Source organism: Heterodontus francisci, chromosome 2, assembly GCF_036365525.1.
Source record: "Heterodontus francisci isolate sHetFra1 chromosome 2, sHetFra1.hap1, whole genome shotgun sequence".
Classification (NCBI taxonomy): domain Eukaryota; kingdom Metazoa; phylum Chordata; class Chondrichthyes; order Heterodontiformes; family Heterodontidae; genus Heterodontus; species Heterodontus francisci.
In genome coordinates this window covers 175,683,724-175,708,090 of record NC_090372.1, presented here as the reverse complement: position 1 = coordinate 175,708,090, position 24,367 = coordinate 175,683,724, and the positions used below count along the sequence as shown (strand labels likewise).

At 42.2% G+C, this 24,367-nt stretch overlaps 1 protein-coding gene across 4 annotated transcripts in view; it reads right to left on the bottom strand.

Annotated features, from left to right (window-relative positions):
- acbd5a (acyl-CoA binding domain containing 5a) overlaps positions 1–24,367 on the bottom strand; it is a 123,299-nt gene that overhangs the window by 42,022 nt on the left and 56,910 nt on the right. For all 4 annotated transcript variants that reach the window (XR_010969134.1, XR_010969135.1, XM_068014042.1 and 1 more), the window contains 2 exons: positions 6,836–7,063; positions 3,008–3,114 (listed from right to left, as the gene is read on the bottom strand). Coding sequence is in view for 2 of the 4 variants with exons in the window: in XM_068014042.1 (XP_067870143.1) it covers positions 3,008–3,114; positions 6,836–7,063 (335 nt within the window). In the remaining 2 variants the exon portion in view is untranslated. The remainder of the gene's footprint in view (positions 1–3,007; positions 3,115–6,835; positions 7,064–24,367) is intronic.

The following is a 24,367-nucleotide window of genomic DNA, read 5'->3' as shown; positions in this document are numbered from 1 at the left end:
ACCTGGAACTTGCTGCCTACAAGGGTGGTGGAAGCGGAAAGGATGAATGAATTCAAAAGGAAATTGGATGGGCACCTGAGGGAAATAAGCTTACAGAACTATAGGATTAGAGTTGGGGAATGGGATTGATTGGATTGCTCTACAGAGAGCTGGCATGGACTCGATGGGATGAATGACATCTTTCGGTGTCGTTATGTAGGAAGAAACTTAAGCAAGGAGTCAGGAGGGCTAAAAGGGGTCATGAAAAGTCATTGGCAAACAGGATTAAGGAAAATCCCAGGGCTTTTTATACATATATAAAGAGCAAGAGGGTAACCAGGGAAAGGGTTGGCCCCACTCAAGGACAGAGAAGGGAATCTATGTGTGGAGCCAGAGGAAATGAGCGAGGTACTAAATGAGTACTTTGCATCAGTATTCACCAAAGAGAAGGACTTGGTGGATGATGAGCCTAGGGAAGGGATTGTAGATAGTCTCAGGCATCTCATTATCAATAAGGAGGTGGTGTTGGATGTCCTGCAAAGCATTAAGGTAGATAAGTCCCAAGGGCCTGATGGGATCTACCCTAGAATACTGAGGGAGGCAAGGGAAGAAATTGCTGGGGCCTTGACAGAAATCTTTGCATCCTCATTGGCTACAGGTGAGGTCCCAGAGGACTGGAGAATAGCCAATGTTGTTCCTTTGTTTAAGAAGGGTAGCAAGGATAATCCAGGAAATTATAGGCCGGTGAGCTTTACGTCAGTGGTAGGGAAATTATTAGAGAGGATTCTTCGGGACAGGATTTACTCCCATTTGGAAACAAACGAACTTATTAGCGAGAGGCAGCATGGTTTTGTGACGGGGAGGTCATGTCTCACTAATTTGATTGAGTTTTTTGAGGAAGTGACAAAGATGATTGATGAAGGAAGGGCAGTGGATGTTATCTATATGGACTTCAGTAAAACCTTTGACAAGGTCCCTCATGGCAGACTGGAAGTCACACGAGATCAGAGGTGAGCTGGCAAGATGGATACAGAACTGGCTCGGTCATAGAAGACAGAGGGTAGCACTGGAAGGGTGCTTTTCTGAATGGAGGGATGTGATTAGTGGTGTTCCGCAGGGATCAGTGCTGGGACCTTTGCTGTTTGTAGTATATATAAATGATTTGGAGGAAAATGTAGCTGGTCTGATTAGTAAGTTTGCGGACGACACAAAGGTTGGTGGAGTTGCGGACAGTGATGAGGATTGTCAGAGGATACAGCAGGATATAGTTCGGTTGGAGACTTGGGCGGAGAAATGGCAGATGGAGTTTAATCCGGACAAATGTGAGGTAATGCATTTTGGAAGGTCTAATGCAGGTGGGAAGTATACAGTAAATGGCAGAACCCTTCGAAGTATTGACAGGCAGAGAGATCTGGGTGTACATGTCCACAGGTCACTGAAAGTGGCAATGCAGGTGGATAAGGTAGTCAAGAAGGCATACGGCATGCTTGCCTTCATCAGTCAGGGCATAGAGTATAAAAACTGGCAAGTCATGCTGCAGCTGTACAGAACTTTAGTTAGGCCACATTTAGAATATTGCGTGCAATTCTGGTCGCCACACTACCAGAAGGATGTGGAGGCTTTGGAGAGGGTACAGAAGAGGTTTACCAGGATGTTGCCTGGTCTGGAGGGCATTAGCTATGGAGAGAGGTTGGATAAACTCGGATGGTTTTCACTGGAACGACGCAGGTGGAGGGGCAACCTGATAGAGGTTTACAAAGTTATGAGTGGCATGGACAGAGGTGATAGTCAGAATCTTTTTCCCAGGGTGGAAGAGTCAGTTACTAGGGGACATAGGTTTAAGGTGAGAGGGACAAAGTTTAGAGGGGATGTGTGAGGCAAGTTCTTTACACAGAGGGTGGTGAGTGCCTGGAACTTGCTGCCGGGGGAGGTGGTGGAAGCAGGTACGATAGCGACGTTTAAGAGGCAGCTTGACAAATACATGAATAGGATGGGAATAGAGGGATACGGACCCCGAAAGTGCAGAAGGTTTTAGTTTAGGCAGGCATCAAGATCGGCACAGGCATGGAGGGCCAAATGGCCTGTTTCTGTGCTGTACTGTTCTTTGTTATGACTCTATATACAGAGATAGAAATGGTGCAAGAGATCAAGACAGAAATGAAGATTATAGAGTTGAATCGGTTATAAAGTAGCTAGATAAATTTTCAAGTCATTAATAGAAAACAGAAGGCCTTCATTGTAAATGAATAAAGCACAGATGTTGGCAGGGGAGAAAGAAGAGCATTGGAAGATTTCTACACAGGTCTGCTGTGAAACTTCTGCTGTTTGTTGTGTTTAAAAAAAACTATATGGAAGCATGCATTTCATAATTCACAATTTACTGGTGACCAATGCATGTGTTAAAAACTTGAAATTGTATCTGGAAAAAAGGAACTTTCCCAATATTGATCAAAGAAGAGTATCAAGGATTATTCCATCATTGAGCAATATGTTAACAGTAGGATCGAACATAGTTTGGTTCTTAGTAGAAGAAATATAAGGAGGCATGATCCACAACTTCATTATCCTAAGGGTATGGATGTAAACAGGTCATTTGATTTTCAACCTAGAGAACAAGTCAAAAATTGATCAGCCTTTAAGCAAATCTAGATATACAAGAATCTGTCCACCCCAATAGGAAATAAACACTGATCAAAAGCAGTTAATGCCACATTATCTCCTTCAAAGGCAGTGAGAAAATGTTTGGTTATGAAAGGAACTGAAGATTATAACGCCAATATATAAAATATTCCATAGGCCTACTGCTCCATTCTTATGCTGACCACTACAATGCTATCTGTGCACAGAACAATGTTGAAGGATATTCCTTTGGATAATTACGAGTTCAAGATTTTTGGAACTGTTCATTGTCTGATGGAAAGAACACACCAATATTTATTGTTCAATCTTTTCCTCAAAAACCAATAAATGTTACATGATCACATGGCTTCAATCCTTGTTGCATGCTCTTCTCCATATTAGAGTTTACCTCTTCAAGTCCCAACTGTTCCATCGAATCACAATATACTTCACTGTCTGAATCGCTTGTGACGTGCTGAATTCCTGAAAGCTCACCAATCTGGTTTTCTACTCCATCTGTACAAATGGAAGGACAAATAAAACAAGTGATAAAATATGATGTTGAGGCAACATTAGGAGTCAAGGTAACCAATGCACAATAGAGAAACTTTATCAAACACTATCAAAAGAAATGTCTCATATTAATGTTAGGAATTTAAAATTATTCATGCAAATTACAGGGTTTTTGAAAAACAAAAGAAAATAGGTTTGTTAAAAACACTTGGCTATTCGCTTTGAAATTTTAAAAATAAACCTGTTGATTATATTAACAAAGTTGCTGCAACTTATTACTCCATAGGGACTTAAGTTAAAAATGCATTTCACTGTAGGTTTTCTTTTCATATTGTCAATTAGTTTTTTTAAGCAGAGATCAACTTCAGGGAACATGCAATATATGTGTTGATGTTGCTAACCTCTGCACCTTTTTAACCTCTGAAGATTTTTCATTTAATATCAGGGTGAAAAGTTAAGGCCCAGATTGTAGGACTCTACCAGGGTTGTAAAGTGTAGGAAGGAAGAGGTAAATCAAGAAGCATTGGTTAGGCACACGAAGAATGGATTTTAAAGAATGTAGATTATTGGAGGAAAGGGAAACTAAAGGAAGTAAGGAGTTCCGCAGTTTCAAGGGCCTGGAGAACAATGATTCAGAATATGTTGAGAATAGATTTTAACAGAGAGAATGCAGGAAGCAGGAAGGTTGTTTTCAGCAATATATTAAGGGCTAAGGAAGAATGAGAAAGAGAAATCATAGTACAAGAAAGAAAGAAGTCGGAAGATAAGGGGTAAAAGCAGCAATCAGTCAAGCTGTTTTAAAAAAATAAATAACCTATGCACAAATTTAACTGTAAACTGAAGAGATTTCTCAGATTTAGAAACAGTATTCAATCATTTGCACCTGAATTTTAGAGAGGTACTATTGGCATTACTCACAGGCCTGCAGCATGGCTGTGACGTCTGTCTGTCAATTTGACCCATGCATTTAAGGTCGAAGTTTTAAATAGATAAATGCAGTTAATGTAGTTACAAATAAACTGTTGAGGCCAAATAAAGGGCATTTTGAAATGCTTGTAATTTTCAGGCTCCAGCACAATCACTGCTGTTTCTTTTTCCTAAGTAAGTCACAGATGCAAAACAAAGCATAATATCTGGTGAGACGGACATGGCTCCATCCAAAACGTTAATATGAGTGAGCAGTTGAGGGGGGAAAAGAAAGGCTTTGTATGAAATTACATTTTGGATAAACTTCAGCAATGGTGATGATATGGAAGTTCAGAGGAAATAGTGAAGCCAAGAATTCCAAGCAAAGCAAAAACTTAGTGAAGAATCAATAATATGTCATCAGCAGGAGGGAGACGGCGTGGAGACTTCCACCTTTCACCTCTTAACTGACCTTAGACAGTGTTTTTAAAAAAATATTGTTTTCGCCCCGAGTGTTTTAGAGGTCATATAAACGGACATTATAGGTTTTCTCATAGGGCTAAAAGAAAGATACATTATTTATTAAACAATACCCAAAAAATATCGCACCTCACCCACTCACACATGTACAGACTTTCACCCATACAAGTAGAGATAGAAATTAGCAGATAAGCTCAATGGTTGTAAAAACAGTTCACTATGAAACCTTCTCATTTTTCCGCGAGGAATTTTTAAATGGCGGTGCAGGCTTGATGTTTCTTTTCTTGGTTCACTGAATTATTGCAGACTACTCTGGTCAGCATTCTCATCTGTCTTTCAGAAAAGTCTCTTTTTTTTTTATAGAAAAAACCTGATCAAGTTTAGTTTCCATCAGGTGACCATAGATGCTGTCCCCAGGTGTGTTCATACAATAGCTTGGATTTTATCCAGGTGACAGGGTCTCGAGGTCCGGCAAAAGCACCGCTGACAGCCCTCCTGTGGAAGGCCCGCCAAATTAAATTAACTGGACAGTAGCGGGCCTTCCACGGGATCAAGGACCCCAGCAACAGAAATCCCGCTCTGAGAGCTGCTGGCCAATCAGAGGCTGGCAGCTTTTTAACCAAGCAGCACCACCACAGAAGCAGGAGCAGTGCTAGACACAGGCCACACAAAAGTCTAGGCAGGTGCAGTCTCGAGGGGTGGAGGTCAGGGGAAAATGAGTTGTGGGGGGTTGTTAGCAAGGGCAGAGGGGTGACTCTCAGAGGGAACCACCCCCCTCCCCCTTCTCACTGACTGGTCCCTCATTCAGGCACCATGTCTTTTAACAAGGGAGCCCCCACCCCAGAGTCAACAAGCAACCTGCATGTTTTTTCTTGCCCTGTGCTTCCAGTGCAGCAACAGGCATGCCCCAGGATGCTCGGCTAATTGCAGCAACAGCAGGATGAGGCTCTTATTTGGGCATTAATTGCCCCCTTAAGGGCCTCAAATGGTGGTGGGCAGGAAGAACGTTCACAGGGCTTCGTGCCCCGGACTTCATTTCGGCAGAAGCGGGAAGGTGATGGGGCTCCCCCTCCACCACCATCCCACCTGGTTATATAATCTCCCACCTCCAAATCCACTGTGGAAGAGAGGATAAAATTCCCCCCAATGCCTTTGAACATGGGGCCATTGTTACACAATGGGGCTTAACTTGATAAAGTGATCTTATGCCTACTTATTATCGGCTTTGAATCTGGAGTCGCCCTGTCAGTGAAGGCCTTTGTTAACCCAATTCAGAGATAGGAGCCATTTAGCATTAAATGGACTGTTTAGCATTTTAATGTGCCTTCCCCAGGACTAGTACAGAGGTAATGATAGGGACTGTTGGAGACTAAACCTAGGTATATTTGCAGTACACCTGACCTTTTACTCCAGCTTGTCTGCAGCAAAAGTTTATCAATTTTTTTAAGTTTAGTTCAACAGATCATTTTTATGTTTCGTAACTGCTCCAGTTCACTGTAGTTCGTAACGGTCTCTTTCGCCAATGTGACAAATGTAGCACTAATGGCATGATGTAGGCACATTCCAAGGTGAGCCATTTAGTGAAGCAAGTTCACTGAGCAAATGGAAAACTAATAGGGCTATAAGAACGAATTAATGAACTGGCATTCACTTCAAATAATATTTCCCTGAAAAATGTTAAATTTAAACAACTGGACCAATCATGTTGTTAGTAGTTAGCCGCTACAAAACTTGCCTCTCTACTAATCAGGATATACAAAAACATTTACTAAGATTGATACTTACTGGGTCAGCATCACTGGTAGGGGAATATAAATTAATACGTTCACATGTGTTAAGAAATTCAAATTAATATAATGTTAAACTGATACATTTTGGATGCAAGCATATGTGAGTGACAAGTGAAGAGCTGCTACTGATTTAACCTTGTTTACGCAGTCTCCATATCAAAGGAATTATGGATAACTTAAAAGATAAAGATATAGATGATAAATTTATCTTGGATTTTCTCAGAATTTGTGATTTCATAACTGAGGCCATAATGTACATGAAAAAATACATCAAAGCAACTTTCTTTTTCCAAAATAGATTCATCTAATTTTACAATTATTCACTGTGCAAACCAACAATTTTTATGAAATACAAACGGAGATCAAAAGCATAACATTTTCTCTTCCTCTGCCTGTTTCACGGTAACTGATTAAATAACAAAGTGCAAAAACAAACTACATGATTAATTAAATGAATAAAGCTTTGTAATCATGGTCAACATTTCTTGGAACCATTTTTGGTCAAGATTTCAGAATGTCCGTGAGAACATAGTTATTGCAAGCCATACCTATCTCAAGATTGATATGAGGTTGTTGCATGGCTTGAACCATTGTTTTATTTTCCTCCTCTTGGTCCTCTGCATTTAGCACTGACTTGGGATGTGGAAGACCATTTTGGGTACAGGCATTTGCTATCTCGCCAGCAGTATCTTGGGAGAGTATGAGTGCTGGTTTCACATCTTCTAATTTCACATCTGCTGGCCCCTGAGTTATGCCCTTCAGTTTCACTACTTCTTCTACAAGAAAACCACAGGAACAAAGCAATATTTTAACAGATGGATGCAAATTAGCCAATTTTTAAAAAAACTTTTCTTTCAACAGTAAATATAGCTACAAATGGATAACAGATCTACATTACTTGCCACTTCCCCATTTATACTTCAACACATTTCCACAAAAGGACAAGGGCTGCAGCTATGAAGGGAACAATAGGGTCAGCAACATCGCATTAAAAAAAACAGCAGTGCAACTCATGCATCACGTAACAGCAGCTTCAAGACAAAAAAATGTCAAACTTGAAGACTAGGAACAGGTCAACAAATCATATTTTTGGCTGGAAAATGTTGCCAAATTGGGAAATTCCAAAAGAACACATGTAGGCAAGAAACTTGTATATAATCAGGAGGGTGAAGAGATCAAAAGGATAAGTAGAATTATTGTACTTGTACATACCCTTTTCATCCATTTTCTGAGGATCTTTCCTATTGAGGACTAGCCATTTTGAACTGTACTTGCATTTTGGAGATGTGGGGGAGGGACGAAACAGATGAAAATCTCATCACATTTTCTAATGTCTAAAGCAAGGAGTTGCAAAAATATTTTGGATCCAATGCAATGTAATCAATTATGTGGTTTTTCTGTATAAAAATCTATCTTGTATTTTTTCATTATACCTGCAAATCTTTATTTACTTATAAACGGTGTTATAACATTAAGCTAGAGAGGGTTCAGAAAAGATTCACAAGGATGTTGCCTGGTTTGGAGGGCTTGAGTTCTGAAGAGAGATTGGATAGGCTGGGTCTGTTTTCCCTGCAGCGAAGGAGGCTGAGAGGGGACATGATAGAGGTATATAAAATTATGAGGGGCATTTTTAGGGTAGATAGCCAGAGTCTGTTTCCCATGGTACGGGTGACTAAAACTAGAGGGCATAGATTTAAGGTGAGAGGGAGGAGGTTAAAAGGGGATCAAAGGAGTAAATTTTTCACACGAAAAATAGTGGGTATCTGGAATGAGCTGCCAGAGGAGATGGTGGAGGCATGAACGGTAGCAACATTTAAGAGGCATCTGGACAGGTACTTGAATGAGCAAGGCATAGAGGGATATGGAATTAATGCAGGCAGGTGGGATTAGTATAGATAGGCATTATGGTCGGCATGGACGTGGTGGGCCGAAGGGCCTGTTTCTATGCTGTACGACTCTATGACTACCAGTGACATTTCCTGGACTCCAGGGTTATGGGGATCAGGCGGGAAAGTGGAGTTGATGTCAAAGATCAACCGTTATCTTATTGAATGGCAGAGTCGGTTTGAGGGGTAGTATGGCCTAAACCGGCTCCTATTTCTTATGTTCCTATTTTGCCTTTTCAGTTTTCATTGTTTATTCAGTTAATTGCTACTGGAGCTTCATCATTAAATTGAAGAGTTTCTACCTGTGTTTGAAACATTGTAGTCAACTATTAATAAATAAACTGTAAACTTATCATGTTTCGATAAAGCCCTTTTAAGACTTCAGAGAAATATTTTAATTTCCTCAAGGGGGAGCCATTACTACATTATAATGGCACTAGTTGTCCGCAGTTTTTAAAAGTAAATTTAGGAACTGCGACAGTGCATTCAATGAGTTCTTTATCTCGAAACAGCCCAACGAATCTAACATAACCACAGCCAGAACATCTTTTTTTAAAAGAAAAATCAAGATAAATACAGAAGACCACCACCATTTGGTCTCTAGCTCATTCTTCCAAAGAGAGTATGTATCTCAATCACAATATCTTACCGCTTCGTGAATGATTCCAGGATTCTTCCTCCACTACCCTACCTAGAAAGCCATTACAGGTATTAACACTCTTTCCATGAAGAAGCATTTCCCCACATCAGTTTGTCAATTGGTTTCAAATTAAACAAAACTATAGGACATGTTGTTAAGGATTAACCCTTTCAATTACATTTCTTGTCTTGCATACCTCTATAAAATCCCTCTCATGGCATCGGAGTTCAAGTTTTTCCAACCTTTCCAATAAATGCTGGCCTAGCCAGCGATGCCCACATACCAGAAACAATTTTTTTTTTAAATTATACAACTTCAGCAAAATGACCTCAGAGTTATACCTGACTGATCTGGCAAAATAGTTCAACTTCATTACTTGAAGCTCTGCAATGATTGACTCTACACTGGCCATATCCAATCACTCTCGGAGCTCTTTCAGCCTTTTCCCTTCTGGTTCAACTTCATTCACTCATTCTATCCTCCATTTTTTCCCATCCCAATGTGCAACACCTTGTACTTACCTATACTGAATTTTATCTGCCATAGTTCTAGCCAGTGCAAGTAATATAGAGGTCCTTTTGCAACTCTTTGACCATTTCATCAGACTCCACTAAAGTTGGGCATCAGTTGTGAATCTGACCAATCAGATCAATGAGGAGCATAAAATCAGAAAAGGCATAGACCCCAAGGTCACTTTACATAGAATGCACCAGCCTAACATCACTCCCCTAACTACTTCCTCTTTTGCAGCCAAATTCTTTATTCAACCCATGACTTTCCTAGGATATCCACTGCCCTCCCAAGCTTGTACAGCCATCGTTCATATGGGTGATGCAATTATTTTGTGTGAAAGATATTAAGAGTTTTGAAGCACTAAGAGTAAACAGAACAAAAAGCAACACCAAATGAAATTAACTTACATTTTCAAATCAAATGTTAGATCAATAGAATGTAGTGAAAATATCTGAGTATTTTATCAAGTAAATACTTATTTTCTTATCCTATGTAGTCCTACCATTGTTTTGGCACTTTGAACTTGACTTCCAATTTAAAAGGTGTTCCAAGAGATTAAACAAGCTTAACAGTACTGAAATATGCAGCATTTTGAATCAATAATCTTGCAGGTTAATATTACACAGAAAATTCATTTAGCTTTACTGATAAGTCTGCATAGGATTTGATATTTTTAAAGTAATTCGGTCAAAAGCCCAAACCACAAGGCGTTAATAACAGCCTGCCATCTGCCACCGGCAAGACAAATTTCTAATGACTGCAGTTGGAGCTTTGAGGCATGTCTCCTACTCTGAACAGACACAGTTGTGCAAACTAACATTAAGATCTCAAGTGGGCTAGTTAAGACTTGCTTAACAAATTTCTGATAATATTCAGAATCATAATTTGATTTGTCAAATGTTTGCCTTTCCATACTTTTTGCACTTCAAAATTCATCAATTGTTTTGTACTATGTTTCACTAGAATGATCTGGTATAATTAGGAAACATTTTTTGAAAGTATACATAAGAGGGATAACTAATGGCTCAGAGAGTTCACTAATGAGTATTTGTGCTCTACAGATCAAGAATGTCTGAAGTTCAGTCCATGGATTTATGAGTTAGATGATAATGGGCATGGCTAACAGTAGGGTGCTACAATAGAGACTAAAAACAAATAAGCTCCTAATGGGCTCCTCCCCTAATACGTATCCCAATGACTTCTGCTAGAAGCATGTATCTGTTGAGAACAGGATCAGACTGAGTGGCGATGCAACTCTGGATTGAATAGCCTGCTGACATCCTCAGGACTCTCTCAAATACAACAACTTACATTAATATAGCAACTTCAATGCAGCAAAATCAATTTTTACATTGGTGTAGGACAATGTGTGCAGTACGTAAAATGAATATGAATGCAAAAAACAAATTTGTACAATTTAGGGAGGGTAGATTCTGCAGAGGAATTATAAAATCAGCTGCATGGACATACATAGCAAAATCATCTTGACATTGCCAAACAATAATACATAACAAATAGGTTAGAATAACTCTATGCAACAGTTTATACATTCTATAGGTCAGATTGAGGGATGCCCAGGACGTAAGTGTAAACTTTGAAAAGTGCAAAAGAAAATGGGAGCATTGTTAATTATACCACTGTGGATAGATGGGATCAGTAGTACATTATATCTTTTTGTAGGCTGAACTGGGGGGGGGGGGGGGCGGGTAGGGAAGAATCTCCTTCTTCTTAAAACAAAATTTCTCTTTCCAGAAGATTAAAATGGTGGCATTGAGTTTAGTTATATTCTATGAAAAAACTACTTTATTACAAAAATCTAATTCTACAATATTTGATTCAAAATGAAGTATAAACGACAAGTAAACAATGGCTATCTTTCAGGTCCATTGTGGCTTTATATAAAGCACTAATCATTTGATCAAGAACATTGGAAACACACAAGTTGTTGGAAAAAGCATCACTTTGTATCTTGGTTGTGAGGCGATGGGGAAAGAGAGAGAAAAAATAAAAATCTTACATTAGAGTGGAGGATAAACAATACAACCTCCCCCCACCCCCCCCCCCCCCCACCACTCATATTTAGTTTGTACCTACACTTCAATATTCTCTATCCTGGATGAGCCTGATAGGCACTTTGCAACTTTACCACCTTCTTAACATCATATCTGAGTGTACAAGGCCAAATACAGCCTCATCATTGATATTTTAAACATTTCTAGTTTTGAGGTGCTATAGTTTTATTTTTGTTCTTTTGGGACATAGTTTCTATATATAATGATGGTATTTTTAAATACCCGTGCTGCATATCAAGTTCTCCTCCGCACAAATCCTTCTGCAAAACATCTTTGCACAGATCACAAAGCACTTTGTCTTTAAACAGAGTGATGATGGCAGGAAACAGATGTACCCAAGTCTCTGCCACAAAGTGATGTAATGCATAAAAAGTCGACAGTTAACTTATTTATAGAAACTAAAAAGGATGCAGTACCATCAGTCCTAAATTTCACAATATCAAAAAGGAAACACATTGTGAGCATTTCGCTTTCCATCAGAACTGCTTTCCAAATGTAGAAAATAAAGAAAGGAAATATTTCAGGCTATAGCATCTTCAGAAAGGACAGGGAAATTGGCAAAGTAGGGGAAGTAACAATATTGATAACCGATACATTTACCACAGTAGAAAGTGTTTTTAGTACTGGTGATCAGGCAATGGAAACACGATGGGTAGAGGTAAGGAACAGCAAAGGATGCAAGACACTGGTAGGATTTGTTTGCAGTGTTCCTGATAGTAGTGGACTCCATAAATACAGAGATCAGGGAAGCATGCACCAAAAGAGATCCAGTTCGAATGGGAGATTTTAATTTCCACATAAAGAGGGAGAGATAGAACAGCTCAAGTAGTAAAGACAATGAAGTTGTAAAATACTTTCAGGACAATTTTCTAGAACAATGTGTTTTAAAATCGAGAAGGGAACATGCCTTACTAGAATTAGTGGTGCATAACGAACCAAAATTAGTTAACTATCTGATTGTAAGGAAGCATCTTCAAAATAGCAACCATAACATGACTGATTTTGATAATGGGTTTGAGGGGGAGAAAAGAGAATCACAAGCCAAGGTTCTAAATTTAATTAAGACGAGCTTCAAGGAGATGAACAAGATGACCATAGTAAAGTGGGCTGGATTGTTAATGGGTAAGCCTACAAGTAGTGGAAAGTATTCAAATAAATACTTAGTACATAACCCTAAACGGCAATGGCTCCACTTATATAGTTAGGTAAGCATGGTGTCATGCAGACCCCATCTGCCATGAATAAGGCATATTAATTTCACCATATGAAATATTAATTTTAAACTGTTGCTGGACTGAAAAGATGAATTGTTTAAAGAGATCAGCAGTGGCTGGAAAATTTTGCATTCTAAGAGACAGTTGCCTCAGAAAAGACAATGGAACTGCTCCCTGATCCAATTAACCCAAATGAATTTTGATCACCAGACACTGAAGATAGAACAAGCCAGCATTCCATTTCCCCACCCCAGGTGTCTGCTAAGATGAAAGGAATCTACAAAAACGCAGTAGAGTTTGTTTAAAAAATTAGTCACATGACTAACCTGCTGGCCCAGGGTTTTTGAAAATGAGGACAGTTTGAAGTCAGAGACTGCTTTGAAGACAACAGAAAAGGAAGCTCGCTCTCCCTCGAATTTCCAAATCCACTGAAGCCACTTAAACCTCAAGACTCCTATATCGAAACAAGTTTGAAAGCGTACACTGGGCCCCAACGAAACGGCAAGACTTAACTGCAATCAAAGACTCTACATTGAACTCAAAGGACAGTAAATGAACCCCAGCTATTACTTCAAACTTTTCCCCTTTATTCTTGCTCCTTTTCTGTCTCTATCTGCGTATGTGTTCATCACATATGTATGCTAGCTTGGTCGCGTCGCATATTCGGAGTAGTGTTAACCAAATTAGAGTTTTGAGCTTAAGAGATTTAAACAAGTAAGGTGTAAGTTTAAGAAAACCTGTCTGGTTGATTTCTTTGCCTTACAATTGGAGAACAGTGAACAAGGATTCACTGAGGGTAGCTAAACACTGTTATAAAAAATAAACCCTGTTACATTCAAACCAGGCAAAGGCTGAGATGGAACCCCTAGACCGCTTTCTCACCTGGTCAGAACAATGGTCAGCAAATAACACAAGAGACAGTAAGCTTAAAAAAAAGCTTACAGAAACACGAGGAAAAGGGGAAAGACAATGGACTGGGAGTCATTAAAAAAAACTTGCAACAATCAAAGCTAACAGCAAAAGTTTTTATAAATTATATTAAGAGAAAGAGGGCAATAAAAGGGAACGTTGACTCATTCAAGATGGATACAGGCGAGTCTATAATGGATAATAAGCAAATGGCACATTCGTTAAATTTCTACTTTGTATCCTTTTTCCAGTGAATGAATGGATAAAATACCAGTGGTATAAGTGAACCTAAAACTGAGGGAAGGGAACAAACTTAGTAGATTTAACATAAGTTTTAAAAAATGGTAATGGAAAAATTAATGTACACAAGATAGACAAATCAGTCCACTCCAAGATTTAAAAGAACTAGGTGAGGAAATTGCAGATGCATGAGTCACGATTTTCCAAAGCTCTCTAGATCCAGGAATTGCACCTGGATTGCAAAATTGCAAATGTCACTCCATTATTAAAGGAGGAAGGGAAGGCAAAATCAGGCCCAGGATTTCATGAGATGGTGGTGGCCCTGCCCAGTGGCTGGAAAGACAGGAGCAAGCCTTCCTCCGCTGGCCCTGGAAGCCATGACCACATTTAACTGTCCTCAGACAATTAACTATCTGCAGTCGTGGCTTCCGCCCCTCTGAGGCAGGATGCCCCACCTCCAAGAGCTGCCAGCCAGAGGGCCAGCTTCAGTCCAGGCAGCAGTGGCCACTGCTGGAACTGCAGCAGTCCCTGGACCCAGCCTGCGATGCAGTCTGAAGAAGGTGGTAAGAGGGGTCGGGGCTCGGTGCAGCCAATTAGCTAGGCTCCAGCAAAGGGGAGGAAGGGGAGAGAGAGAAAAAAAGCAAACAAAACAAAAAGAACACGAATATCGATCGCCAGAGCAGGTAGTGGTGTTCTAGCGAGGGCACCCCACGCTGCTGGGTGGGAGGGGGTCCTCTGTGGGGCACAGGGAGGAACTACCGCCCCCCAGCCTGTATGAAGGCTACCAGGTTTAACAGGGCAAGGCAACCTCCCCACCTGGTGATGTGCCCGTTGCTGCTGATACAATACCACTGGCAGTGGGAAGAGGACCTTAAGTGGCCATTAATTGGCAACTTGAGGACCTTAAGTGGCCATTAATTGGCTACTTAAGGATCTCAACTGGCCTTAGGGAAGGCAGGCTACCTGCCACCTTCCTTATCGCTGGTGAAATACCAGTGGGGGCAGGTAGGTGATGGGCATGGCACACCCCACCACCCCAATTGATTTTCGCACCCACCATCCACTGCCACCCCCACCCCCCAAACCATCTCCAAGCCCATTCCCGGGGGGGGGAGGGGTTGGGGGTGTAAAATCCCAGCCATGATAACCACAGACATGTCAGATTAACATTAATTGTGGGGAGGATACCGGAATAGATCAGAGAGTGACAATACTTGGACAAGTATCAACTGATCAGTATTAATTTGTGATAGATACATCATGTCTGACGAATTTAGTTGAACTGCACTCTCACCTTTACCTTTGATGCTCTAGTCCCCAGTAAAAGACCATCATTTTCTCGCACCCTGGCAGTTCCCCTCGGTACGGCACTCATCGCCACTCCCTTAAGTTCAAGGGATGCAGACTTTAAAAGGACATGGCGGACAACCTATTTAGCCATCCACCACATGTGACTGGAACACTTAAAACACTATCATCAGGTCCTGCTCTCGTCTGCTGAAACTGCTCACCATTCAAAGATCATCCTGGAATGCAAAGATAACCTCCAGCTTCTTTTCTCTATTACAAACAATCTTCTTAAACCCCTCTCCCCTCCATTCTCACCTCCAACAATAAGTGAGAGGAGCTCATGGACTTGTTTATCATTAAGATCAAGACCTTCCAATCAGCTGCCTTTGACACGTCTCTTCCTCCAGTAGTCCACCTGGCCAAACTTCCTATAATGCTCTCCTCTGCCCTTGCTCTGAGCTCTCTTCTTTATTTAGTTTTTCTCCCATCTCCCCTCATGCCCTCCCTGAGCTCATCTGGTCCTCAAGACCCACCTTCTGTTCCCTCGATCCTACTCGCACTAAACTGATCAGCCAACTTCCCCTCCTGGTTCCCATGTTAGTCGATATTGTTAACAGTTCTCTCTCCAAGTGTAGTCCTTCTCTCTTTTAAATCTGCCGTCATCACCCCTCTCCTGAAAAAAAAAAACCCTTGACCATTGTCCTTACAAACTACCGTACCATCTCCAACCTCCCTTTCCTCTCCAAAGTCCTTGAACATATTATAGCCTCCCAAATCCGTGCCTACTATGCCCGGAAATCCATGTTTGAATCCCTCCAATCATGTTTCCGCCCCTGCCACAGCACCAAAATAGCTCTCGTCAAAGTCACAAATGACATCCCAAGTGACTGTGAAAGGTAAACTTTCCCTCCTCGTCCTTCTGAACATGTCTGCAGCCTCTGACATCGTTGACCACACCATCCTCCTCCTGTCATCCAGCTGGGTGGGACTGCTCTCATCTGGTTCCATTCCTATCTCCCTAATTGTACTCGAGAATCACTTGCAATGGCTTCTCTTCCTGCTACCGCATCATTGCCTCTGGTGCCCCCCCTAGGATCTATCCTTGACCCCCTCTTACTTTACATCGACATCGGCAACATCATCCGAAAACACAGTGTTAGTTGAGATGCATTCACTGGCAAGACCCAGCTCGACCTCACCAACACTTTTCTCAACCCCTCCACTGTTGCTAAAGTATCAGACTGTTTATCTGACATCCAGTACTGGATGAGCAGAAATTTCCTTCAATTAAATATTGAAAAGACTGAAACCATTGTTTTCTGTCCCCAATCCAAACTCCGTTTCCTAGCTACTGATTCCATCCTTCTCCCTGGCAACAATCTGAGATTAAGCCAGTCTGTTCATGACCTTGGTATCACATCTGCTCCCCCAAAATGAGTTTCTAACCTCATATTTGCGCCATCACCAAGATCACTTATTTCCACCTCTGTAAAATCGCCCGACTTCGCCTTTGTCTCAGCTCATCTGCTGCTGCAACCCTCATCCATGACTTTGTTACCTCTAGACTTGATTATTCCAATGCACTCATGGCTGGCTAGTCTCCCACATTCTACTTTCCATAAACTTGCCCGTGTCTTAACGCACACCAAGTCCCATTCCCCTATCACCCCTATGCTCGCTGACCTACAGTCTCTGCCAGTCAAGCAACGTCCTGATTTCAAAATTCTCATCCTAGTTTTCAAACCTCTCCATGGTCTAACCTCCCCACCCCCATTCCCTGTAATCTGCTCCAGCCCCACAACCTTCTGAGATATCTGCGCTCCTCTAATTCTGTCCTCTTGTGCAACCCCAATTTTACTCACTCCCCATGCCTTCAGTTGCCTAGGATCCAAGCAGCAGAATACCCTCCCTACACCCCCCACTTCATTTTCCTCCTTTAAGACACTCTTTAAAACCTACCTCTTGGACCAAACATTTGGTCATCTAACCTAATATCTCATGTGGCTCGATGTTATACTTTGTTTTAATGCTCCTGTGAAGCGCCTTGGGATGTTTTATTATGTTAAAGGTGCTAGATAAACACAAGTTGCTGTTGTCTTCTTTTAAGGAGGTCATTAACATGGTGGATGGCCAAGCTTCTATGAATGTTGTCTACTTGGGACTTCGAGAAAGCATGTGGTAAGGTTACATAGAAGAGATGATTAACAATCTCCTCGCAGGCAGATTTGCTAGTGCTATTGAGGAGGGTTTAAACTAGCTAGTCAGGGGGTTGGGAACCTGCGAGGGAATACAGATAGGAAAAAAACAAAGCGTGTTGAGGGAAGTAGAAAAGCTGTGAATGAAAGTGGAAAGCAGCAGAAGGAGATGCTAAAACCAACCAGGGTCAAAATACAAAATTATGTTAAAAAGAATTAAAAGCACTCAATTTGACTGCACGCAGCATTTGCAACAAGGTAGGTGAGTTGTTATCCATTTACGTCTACCTGCGCTATGACTTTATTGCCATTACGGAGATGTGGCTGCAGGGTGACCATGATGGGAACTGAATATTGAAAGGATTGTCGACATTTAGGAAGGACAGGCAAAAGGAAAAGGAGGTGGGGTAGTGCTGATAATAAGGGATAGGATCAGTGCATTCGTGAGACAGAATCTTCAATCAGAAGAACAGGATGTAGAATCTGTTTGGGTGAATCTAGGAAACAGTAAGGGGAAACAATTATTAGTAGGAGAGGTTTACAGGCCACCAAACAGTAGTGGTAACGCAGGGCATGGTATAAATCAGGAAATTAGAAGCGCATGTAGCAAGGGCAATGCAGTAATCATGGGTGACCTCAATCTACATATAGACTGGATAAATCTAATGCACACCAATGCTGTGGAAGGAGGATTCCTGGAGCAATATGTAAAGGAACCAATTAGGGAACAGGCTATTTTGGATCTAGTATTATGCAATGAGAAAGAGCTAATTAATAACCTGGAGGTAAAAGAACCTTTCGGGAAAAGTGATCATAATATGAAAGAATTTTCCATTAAGTTTGAAAAAGGTGTAGTTCAATCCAAAACTAGTGTCTTAAATTTAAACAAGGGCAATTATGAAGGGATGAGGAGCAATTTGGCCGTGGTTCATTGGAAAAATACATTAAAAGGTTTGACAGAAGATAGGCAATGGCTCATATTTAAAAGAATTAATTCATGGTTTTCAAAAAACAAATATTAAGGCAAAAGAACCCAACGGGGAAAGCGAGCCAGTACGGCTAACAAAGGAAGTTGAAGACAGTATTAGATCAAAGTTGCCAAAAAAAAGTCGTAAGCTGGAGGATTGGAAGTATTTTAAAATCCAGCAAAGGAGGACCAAGAACGTGATAGAGAGAGAAAACAATATGAATGTTCTTTCTTTTGGGCCTCCTTATCTCGAGAGACAATGGATACGCGCCTGGAGGTGGTCAGTGGTTTGTGAAGCAGCGCCTGGAGTGGCTATAAAGGCCAATTCTAGAGTGACAGGCTCTTCCACAGGTGCTGCAGAGAAATTTGTTTGTCAGGGCTGTTGCACAGTTGGCTCTCCCCTTGCGCCTCTGTCTTTTTTCCTGCCAACTACTAAGTCTCTTCGACTCGCCACATTTTAGCCCTGTCTTTATGGCTGCCCGCCAGCTCTGGCGAACGCTGGCAACTGACTCCCACGACTTGTGATCAATGTCACAGGATTTCATGTCGCGTTTGCAGACGTCTTTAAAGCGGAGACGTGGATGGCCGGTGGGTCTGATACCAGTGGCAAGCTCGCTGTACAATGTGTCTTTGGGGATCCTGCCATCTTCCATGCGGCTCACATGGCCAAGCCATCTCAAGCACCGCTGACTCAGTAGTGTGTACAAGCTGGGGATGTTGGCCGCCTCGAGGAATATGAATGTAAACTGGCAAGAAATATAAACATGGATTGGAAAAGCTTCTATAGGTATGTTTAGTTTAGTTTAGAGATACAGCACTGAAACAGGCCCTTCGGCCCACCGAGTCTGTGCCGACCATCAACCACCCATTTATACTAATCCTACCCTAATTCCGTATTCCTACCACATCCCCACCTGTCCCTATATTTCCCTACCACCTACCTATACTAGGGGCAATTTATAATGGCCAATTAACCTATCAACCTGCAAGTCTTTGGCATGTGGGAGGAAACCCACGCAGACACAGGGAGAACTTGCAAACTCCGCACAGGCAGTACCCAGAATTGAACCCGGATCGCTGGAGCTGTGAGGCTGCGGTGCTAACCACTGCGCCACTGTGCTGCCCATGTCTTTAAAGGAGGAGAGAAAGTTGTCACGCAAACATGAAAAATTGGCAAAGACAAATGTGGGTCCATTACAGGCAGAAACAGGAGAATTTTTAAATGGGGAATAGAGAAATGGCAGAGAAGCTAAATAGTTACTTTGTGTTTGTCTTCACGGAGGAAGATGCAAGAAGTCGCTCTAAAATACTTGAGATCCAAGGGTCTAGTGAGAATGAGGAACTGAAAGAAATTAGGATTAGTAAAAAGGTAGCATTGGAGAAATTAATGGGACTTAAAGTTGACAAATTCGCAGACCTGATGATCTTCAACCTAGAGTGTTGAAAGAGATGGCTACAGAGATAGTGGATGCAATGGTGATCATCTTCCAAAATTCTACAAATTCTGCAATGGTGCCTGCAGATTGGAAGGTTGCAAATGTAATCCCACTGTTTGAGAAGGGACAGAGAAAACAGGGAACTACAGACCGACTAGCCTGACGTCAGTAGTAGAGAAAATACTAGAATCTATTCTAAAGGATATGATTACTGGACACTTAGAAAATAATGGTCTGATTGGGCAGAGTCAACATGGATTTACGAAGGGAAAATCATGTTTGACAAACTTGTTAGAGTTTTTTGAAGATGTTACTAGCAGTGTGGATAAGGGGGAACCAGTGGATGTGGTGTATTTGGACTTTCAGAAGGCTTTTGATAAAGTCCCACATAGGAGGTTACTAAGCAAAATTAAAATGCATGGGACTGGGGGTAATATACTAGCATGGACTGAGGATTGGGTAACAGGTAGAAAACAGAGAGTACAAATAAATGGATCATTCTCAGGTTGGCAGGCTGTGACCAGTGGGGTACTGCAAGGAGCAGTGCTTGGGCCCCAGCTGTTCACAATATATTGCAATGATTTGGATGTGGGAACTAATTGTAATATTTCCAAGTTTGCAGATGACACAAAACTTGGTGGCTGGCTTGAAAACCGTGGCTGGCTCTGCTGTTCGGAAGGGCGGGAAAAAGAGTGGAAGGGCTATAGTCATCGGGGATTCGATTGTAAGGGGAGTAGATAGGCGGTTCTGTGGTCGAAAACGAGACTCCCGAATGGTATGTTGCCTCCCAGGTGCACGGGTCAGGGATGTCTCAGATCGGCTGCAGAACATTCTGAAGGGGGAGGGTGAACAGCCAGTTGTCATTGTGCACATAGGCACCAATGACATAGGTAAAAAACGGGATGAGGTCCTACAAGCAGAATTTAGGGAGTTAGGAGCCGTTAAAAAGTAGGACCTCAGAGGTAGTAATCTCAGGATTGCTACCAGTGCCACATGATAGTCAGAGTAGAAATGAAAGAATAGTCAGGATGAATGCGTGGCTTGAGAGATGGTGCAGGAAGGAGGGGTTCAGATTTTTGGGACATTGGGACCGGTTCTGGGGGAGGTGGGACTATTACAAATTGGACGGTCTACACCTGGGCCGGACTGGAACCAATGTCCTTGGGAGTGCTTTTGCTAACGCTGTTGGGGAGGGTTTAAACTAATGTGGCAGGGGGATGGGAACCAAATGAGGAGGTCAGTGGACAGTAAGGAGGTAGTAACGAAAGCCTGTAAGGAACTAGATAATGAAGTCAGCGTGACTAAGGGGAAGAGTAGGCAGGGAGCAGATGATGAACGCAAAGGTAGTGGTGGTCTGAGGTGCATTTGTTTTAATGCAAGAAATGTAGTAGGTAAGGCAGATGAACTTAGGGCTTGGATTAGTACCTGGGAGTATGATGTCATTGCTATTACTGAGACTTGGTTGAGGGAAGGGCATGATTGGCAACTAAATATCCCAGGATATCGATGCTTCAGGTGAGTTAGAGAGGGAGGTAAAAGGGGTGGAGGAGTTGCATTACTGGTCAAAGAGGATATCACAGCTGTGCTGAAGGAGGGCACTATGGAGGACTCGAGCAGTGAGGCAATATGGGCAGAACTCAGAAATAGGAAGGGTACGGTAACAATGTTGGGGCTGTACTACAGGCCTCCCAACAGCGAGCGTGAGATAGAGGTACAAATATGTAAACAGATTATGGAAAGATGTAGGAGCAACAGGGTGGTGGTGATAGGAGATTTTAATTTTCCCAACATTGACTGGGATTCACTTAGTGTTAGAGGTCTAGATGGAGAAAAATTTGTCAGAAGCATCCAGGAGGGTTTTCTAGAGCAGTATGTAAATAGTCCAACTCGGGAAGGGGCCATACTGGACCTGGTGTTGGGGAATGAGCCCGGCCAGGTGGTTGAAGTTTCAGTAGGGGACTACTTTGGAAATAGTGATCACAATTCCATAAGTTTTAGAATACTCATGGACAAGGACGAGAGTGGTCCTAAAGGAAGAGTGCTAAATTGGGGGAAGGCCAACTATACCAAAATTCGGTAGGAGCTGGGGAATGTAGATTGGGAACAGCTGTTTGAAGGTAAATCCACATTTGATATGTGGGAGGCTTTTAAAGAGAGGTTGATTAGCGTGCAGGAGAGACGTGTTCCTGTGAAAATGAGGGATAGAAATGGCAAGATTAGGGAACCATGGATGACAGGTGAAATTGTGAGACTAGTTAAGAGGAAAAAGGAAGCATACATAAGGTCTAGGAGGCTGAAGAAAGACGAAGCTTTGAAAGAATATCGGGAATGTAGGACCAATCTGAAACGAGGAATTAAGAGGGCTAAAAGGGGTCATGAAATATCTTTAGCAAACAGGGTTAAGGAAAATCCCAAAGCTTTTTATTCATATATAAGGAGCAGGAGGGTAACTAGAGAAAGGATTGGCCCACTCAAGGACAAAGGAGGAAAGTTATGCGTGGAGTCAGAGAAAATGGGTGAGATTCTAAACGACTACTTTGCATCGGTATTCACCGAGGAGAGGGACAAGAAGGATGTTGAGGTTAGGAACAGATGTTTGATTACTCTAGGTCAAGTCGGCATAAGGAGGGAGGAAGTGTTGGGTATTCTAAAAGGCATTAAGGTGGACAAGTCCCCAGGTCCGGATGGGATCTATCCCAGGTTACTGAGGGAAGCGAGAGAGGAAATAGCTGGGGCCTTAACAGATATCTTTGCAGCATCCTTAAACACGGGTGAGGTCCCGGAGGACTGGAGAATTGCTAATGTTGTCCCCTTGTTTAAGAAGGGTAGCAGGGATAATCCAGGTAATTATAGACCAGTGAGCCTGACGTCAGTGGTAGGGAAGCTGCTGGAGAAGTTACTGAGGGATAGGATCTATTCCCATTTGTAAGAAAATGGGCTTATCAGTGATAGGCAACATGGTTTTGTGCAGGGAAGGTCATGTCTTACCAACTTAATAGAATTCTTTGAGGAAGTGACAAAGTTGATTGATGAGGGAAGGGCTGTAGATGTCATATACATGGACTTCAGTAAGGCGTTTGATAAGGTTCCCCATGGTATGCTGATGGAGAAAGTGAAGGCGCATGGGGTCCAAGGTGTACTAGCTAGATGGATAAAGAACTGGCTGGGCAACAGGAGACAGAGAGTAGCAGTGGAAGGGAGTTTCTCAAAATGGAGACGTGTGACCAGTGGTGTTCCACAGGGATCAGTGCTGGGACCACTGTTGTTTGTGATATACATAAATGATTTGGAGGAAAGTATAGGTGGTCTGATTAGCAAGTTTGCAGACGACACTAAGATTGGTGGAGTAGCAGATAGTGAAGGGGACTGTCAGAGAATATAGATAGACTGGAGAGTTGGGCAGAGAAATGGCAGATGGAGTTCAATCAGGGCAAATGCGAGGTGATGCATTTTGGAGGATCCAATTCAAGAGTGAACTATACAGTAAATGGAAAAGTCCTGGGGAAAATTGATGTACAGAGAGATTTGGGTGTTCAGGTCCATTGTTCCCTGAAGGTGGCAACGCAGGTCAATAGAGTGGTCAAGAAGGCATACGGCATGCTTTCCTTCATCAGACGGGGTATTGAGTACAAGAGTTGGCAGGTCATGTTACAGTTGTATAGGACTTTGGTTCGGCCATATTTGGAATACTGTGTGCAGTTCTGGTCGCCACATTACCAAAAGGATGTGGATGCTTTGGAGAGGGTGCAGAGGAGGTTCACCAGGATGTTGCCTGGTATGGAGGGCGCTAGCTATGAAGAGAGGTCGAGTAGATTAGGATTATTTTCATTCGAAAGACGGAGGTTGAGGGGGGACCTGATTGAGGTGTACAAAATCATGAGAGGTATAGACAGGGTGGATAGCAAGAAGCTTTTTCCCCAGAGTGGGGGATTCAATTACTAGGGGTCACGAGTTCAAAGTGAAAGGGGAAAAGTTTAGGGGGGATATGCATGGAAAGTTCTTTACGCAGAGGGTGGTGGGTGCCTGGAACGCGTTGCCAGCGGAGGTGGTAGACGCGGGCATGATAGCGTCTTTTAAGATGTATCTAGACAGATACATGAATGGGCAGGAAGTAAAGAGATACAGACCCTTAGAAAATAGGCGTCATGTTTAGATAGAGGATCTGGATCGGCGCAGGCTTGGAGGGCCGAAGGGCCTGTTCCTGTGCTGTAATTTTCTGTGTTCTTTGAATGCGAGTTGTGAGGAGGATGCAAAGAGGCTTCAAGGGGAATTGGACAGGCTGAGTGAGTGGGAAAGAACATGGCAGATGGAATATAATGTGACTAAGTTTGAGGTTGTCCACTTTGATAGAAGAAACAGAGGTACAGGATATTTCTTAAATGGTGAGAGATTGAAAAGTATCGATGTCCAAAGGTGCCTTTGTTCATAAGTCACTGAAAGCTAGCATGCAGGTGCAGCAAGCAATTAGGAAGGCAACCGATATGTTAGCCTTTATCACAAGAGGATTTGAGTACTGGAGCAAAGATGTCTTGCTTCAATTGTATAGAGAATTGGTGAGGCCGCATTTGGAATATTTTATGCAGTTCTGGTCCCCGTGCCGGAGGAAGGATATACTTGCCATAGAGGGAATGCAGTGGAGGTTCTCCAGACTGATTCCTGGGATAGTGGGATTATCCTATGAGAGACTGAGGAGACTGGGCCTGTATTCTCTGGAGTTC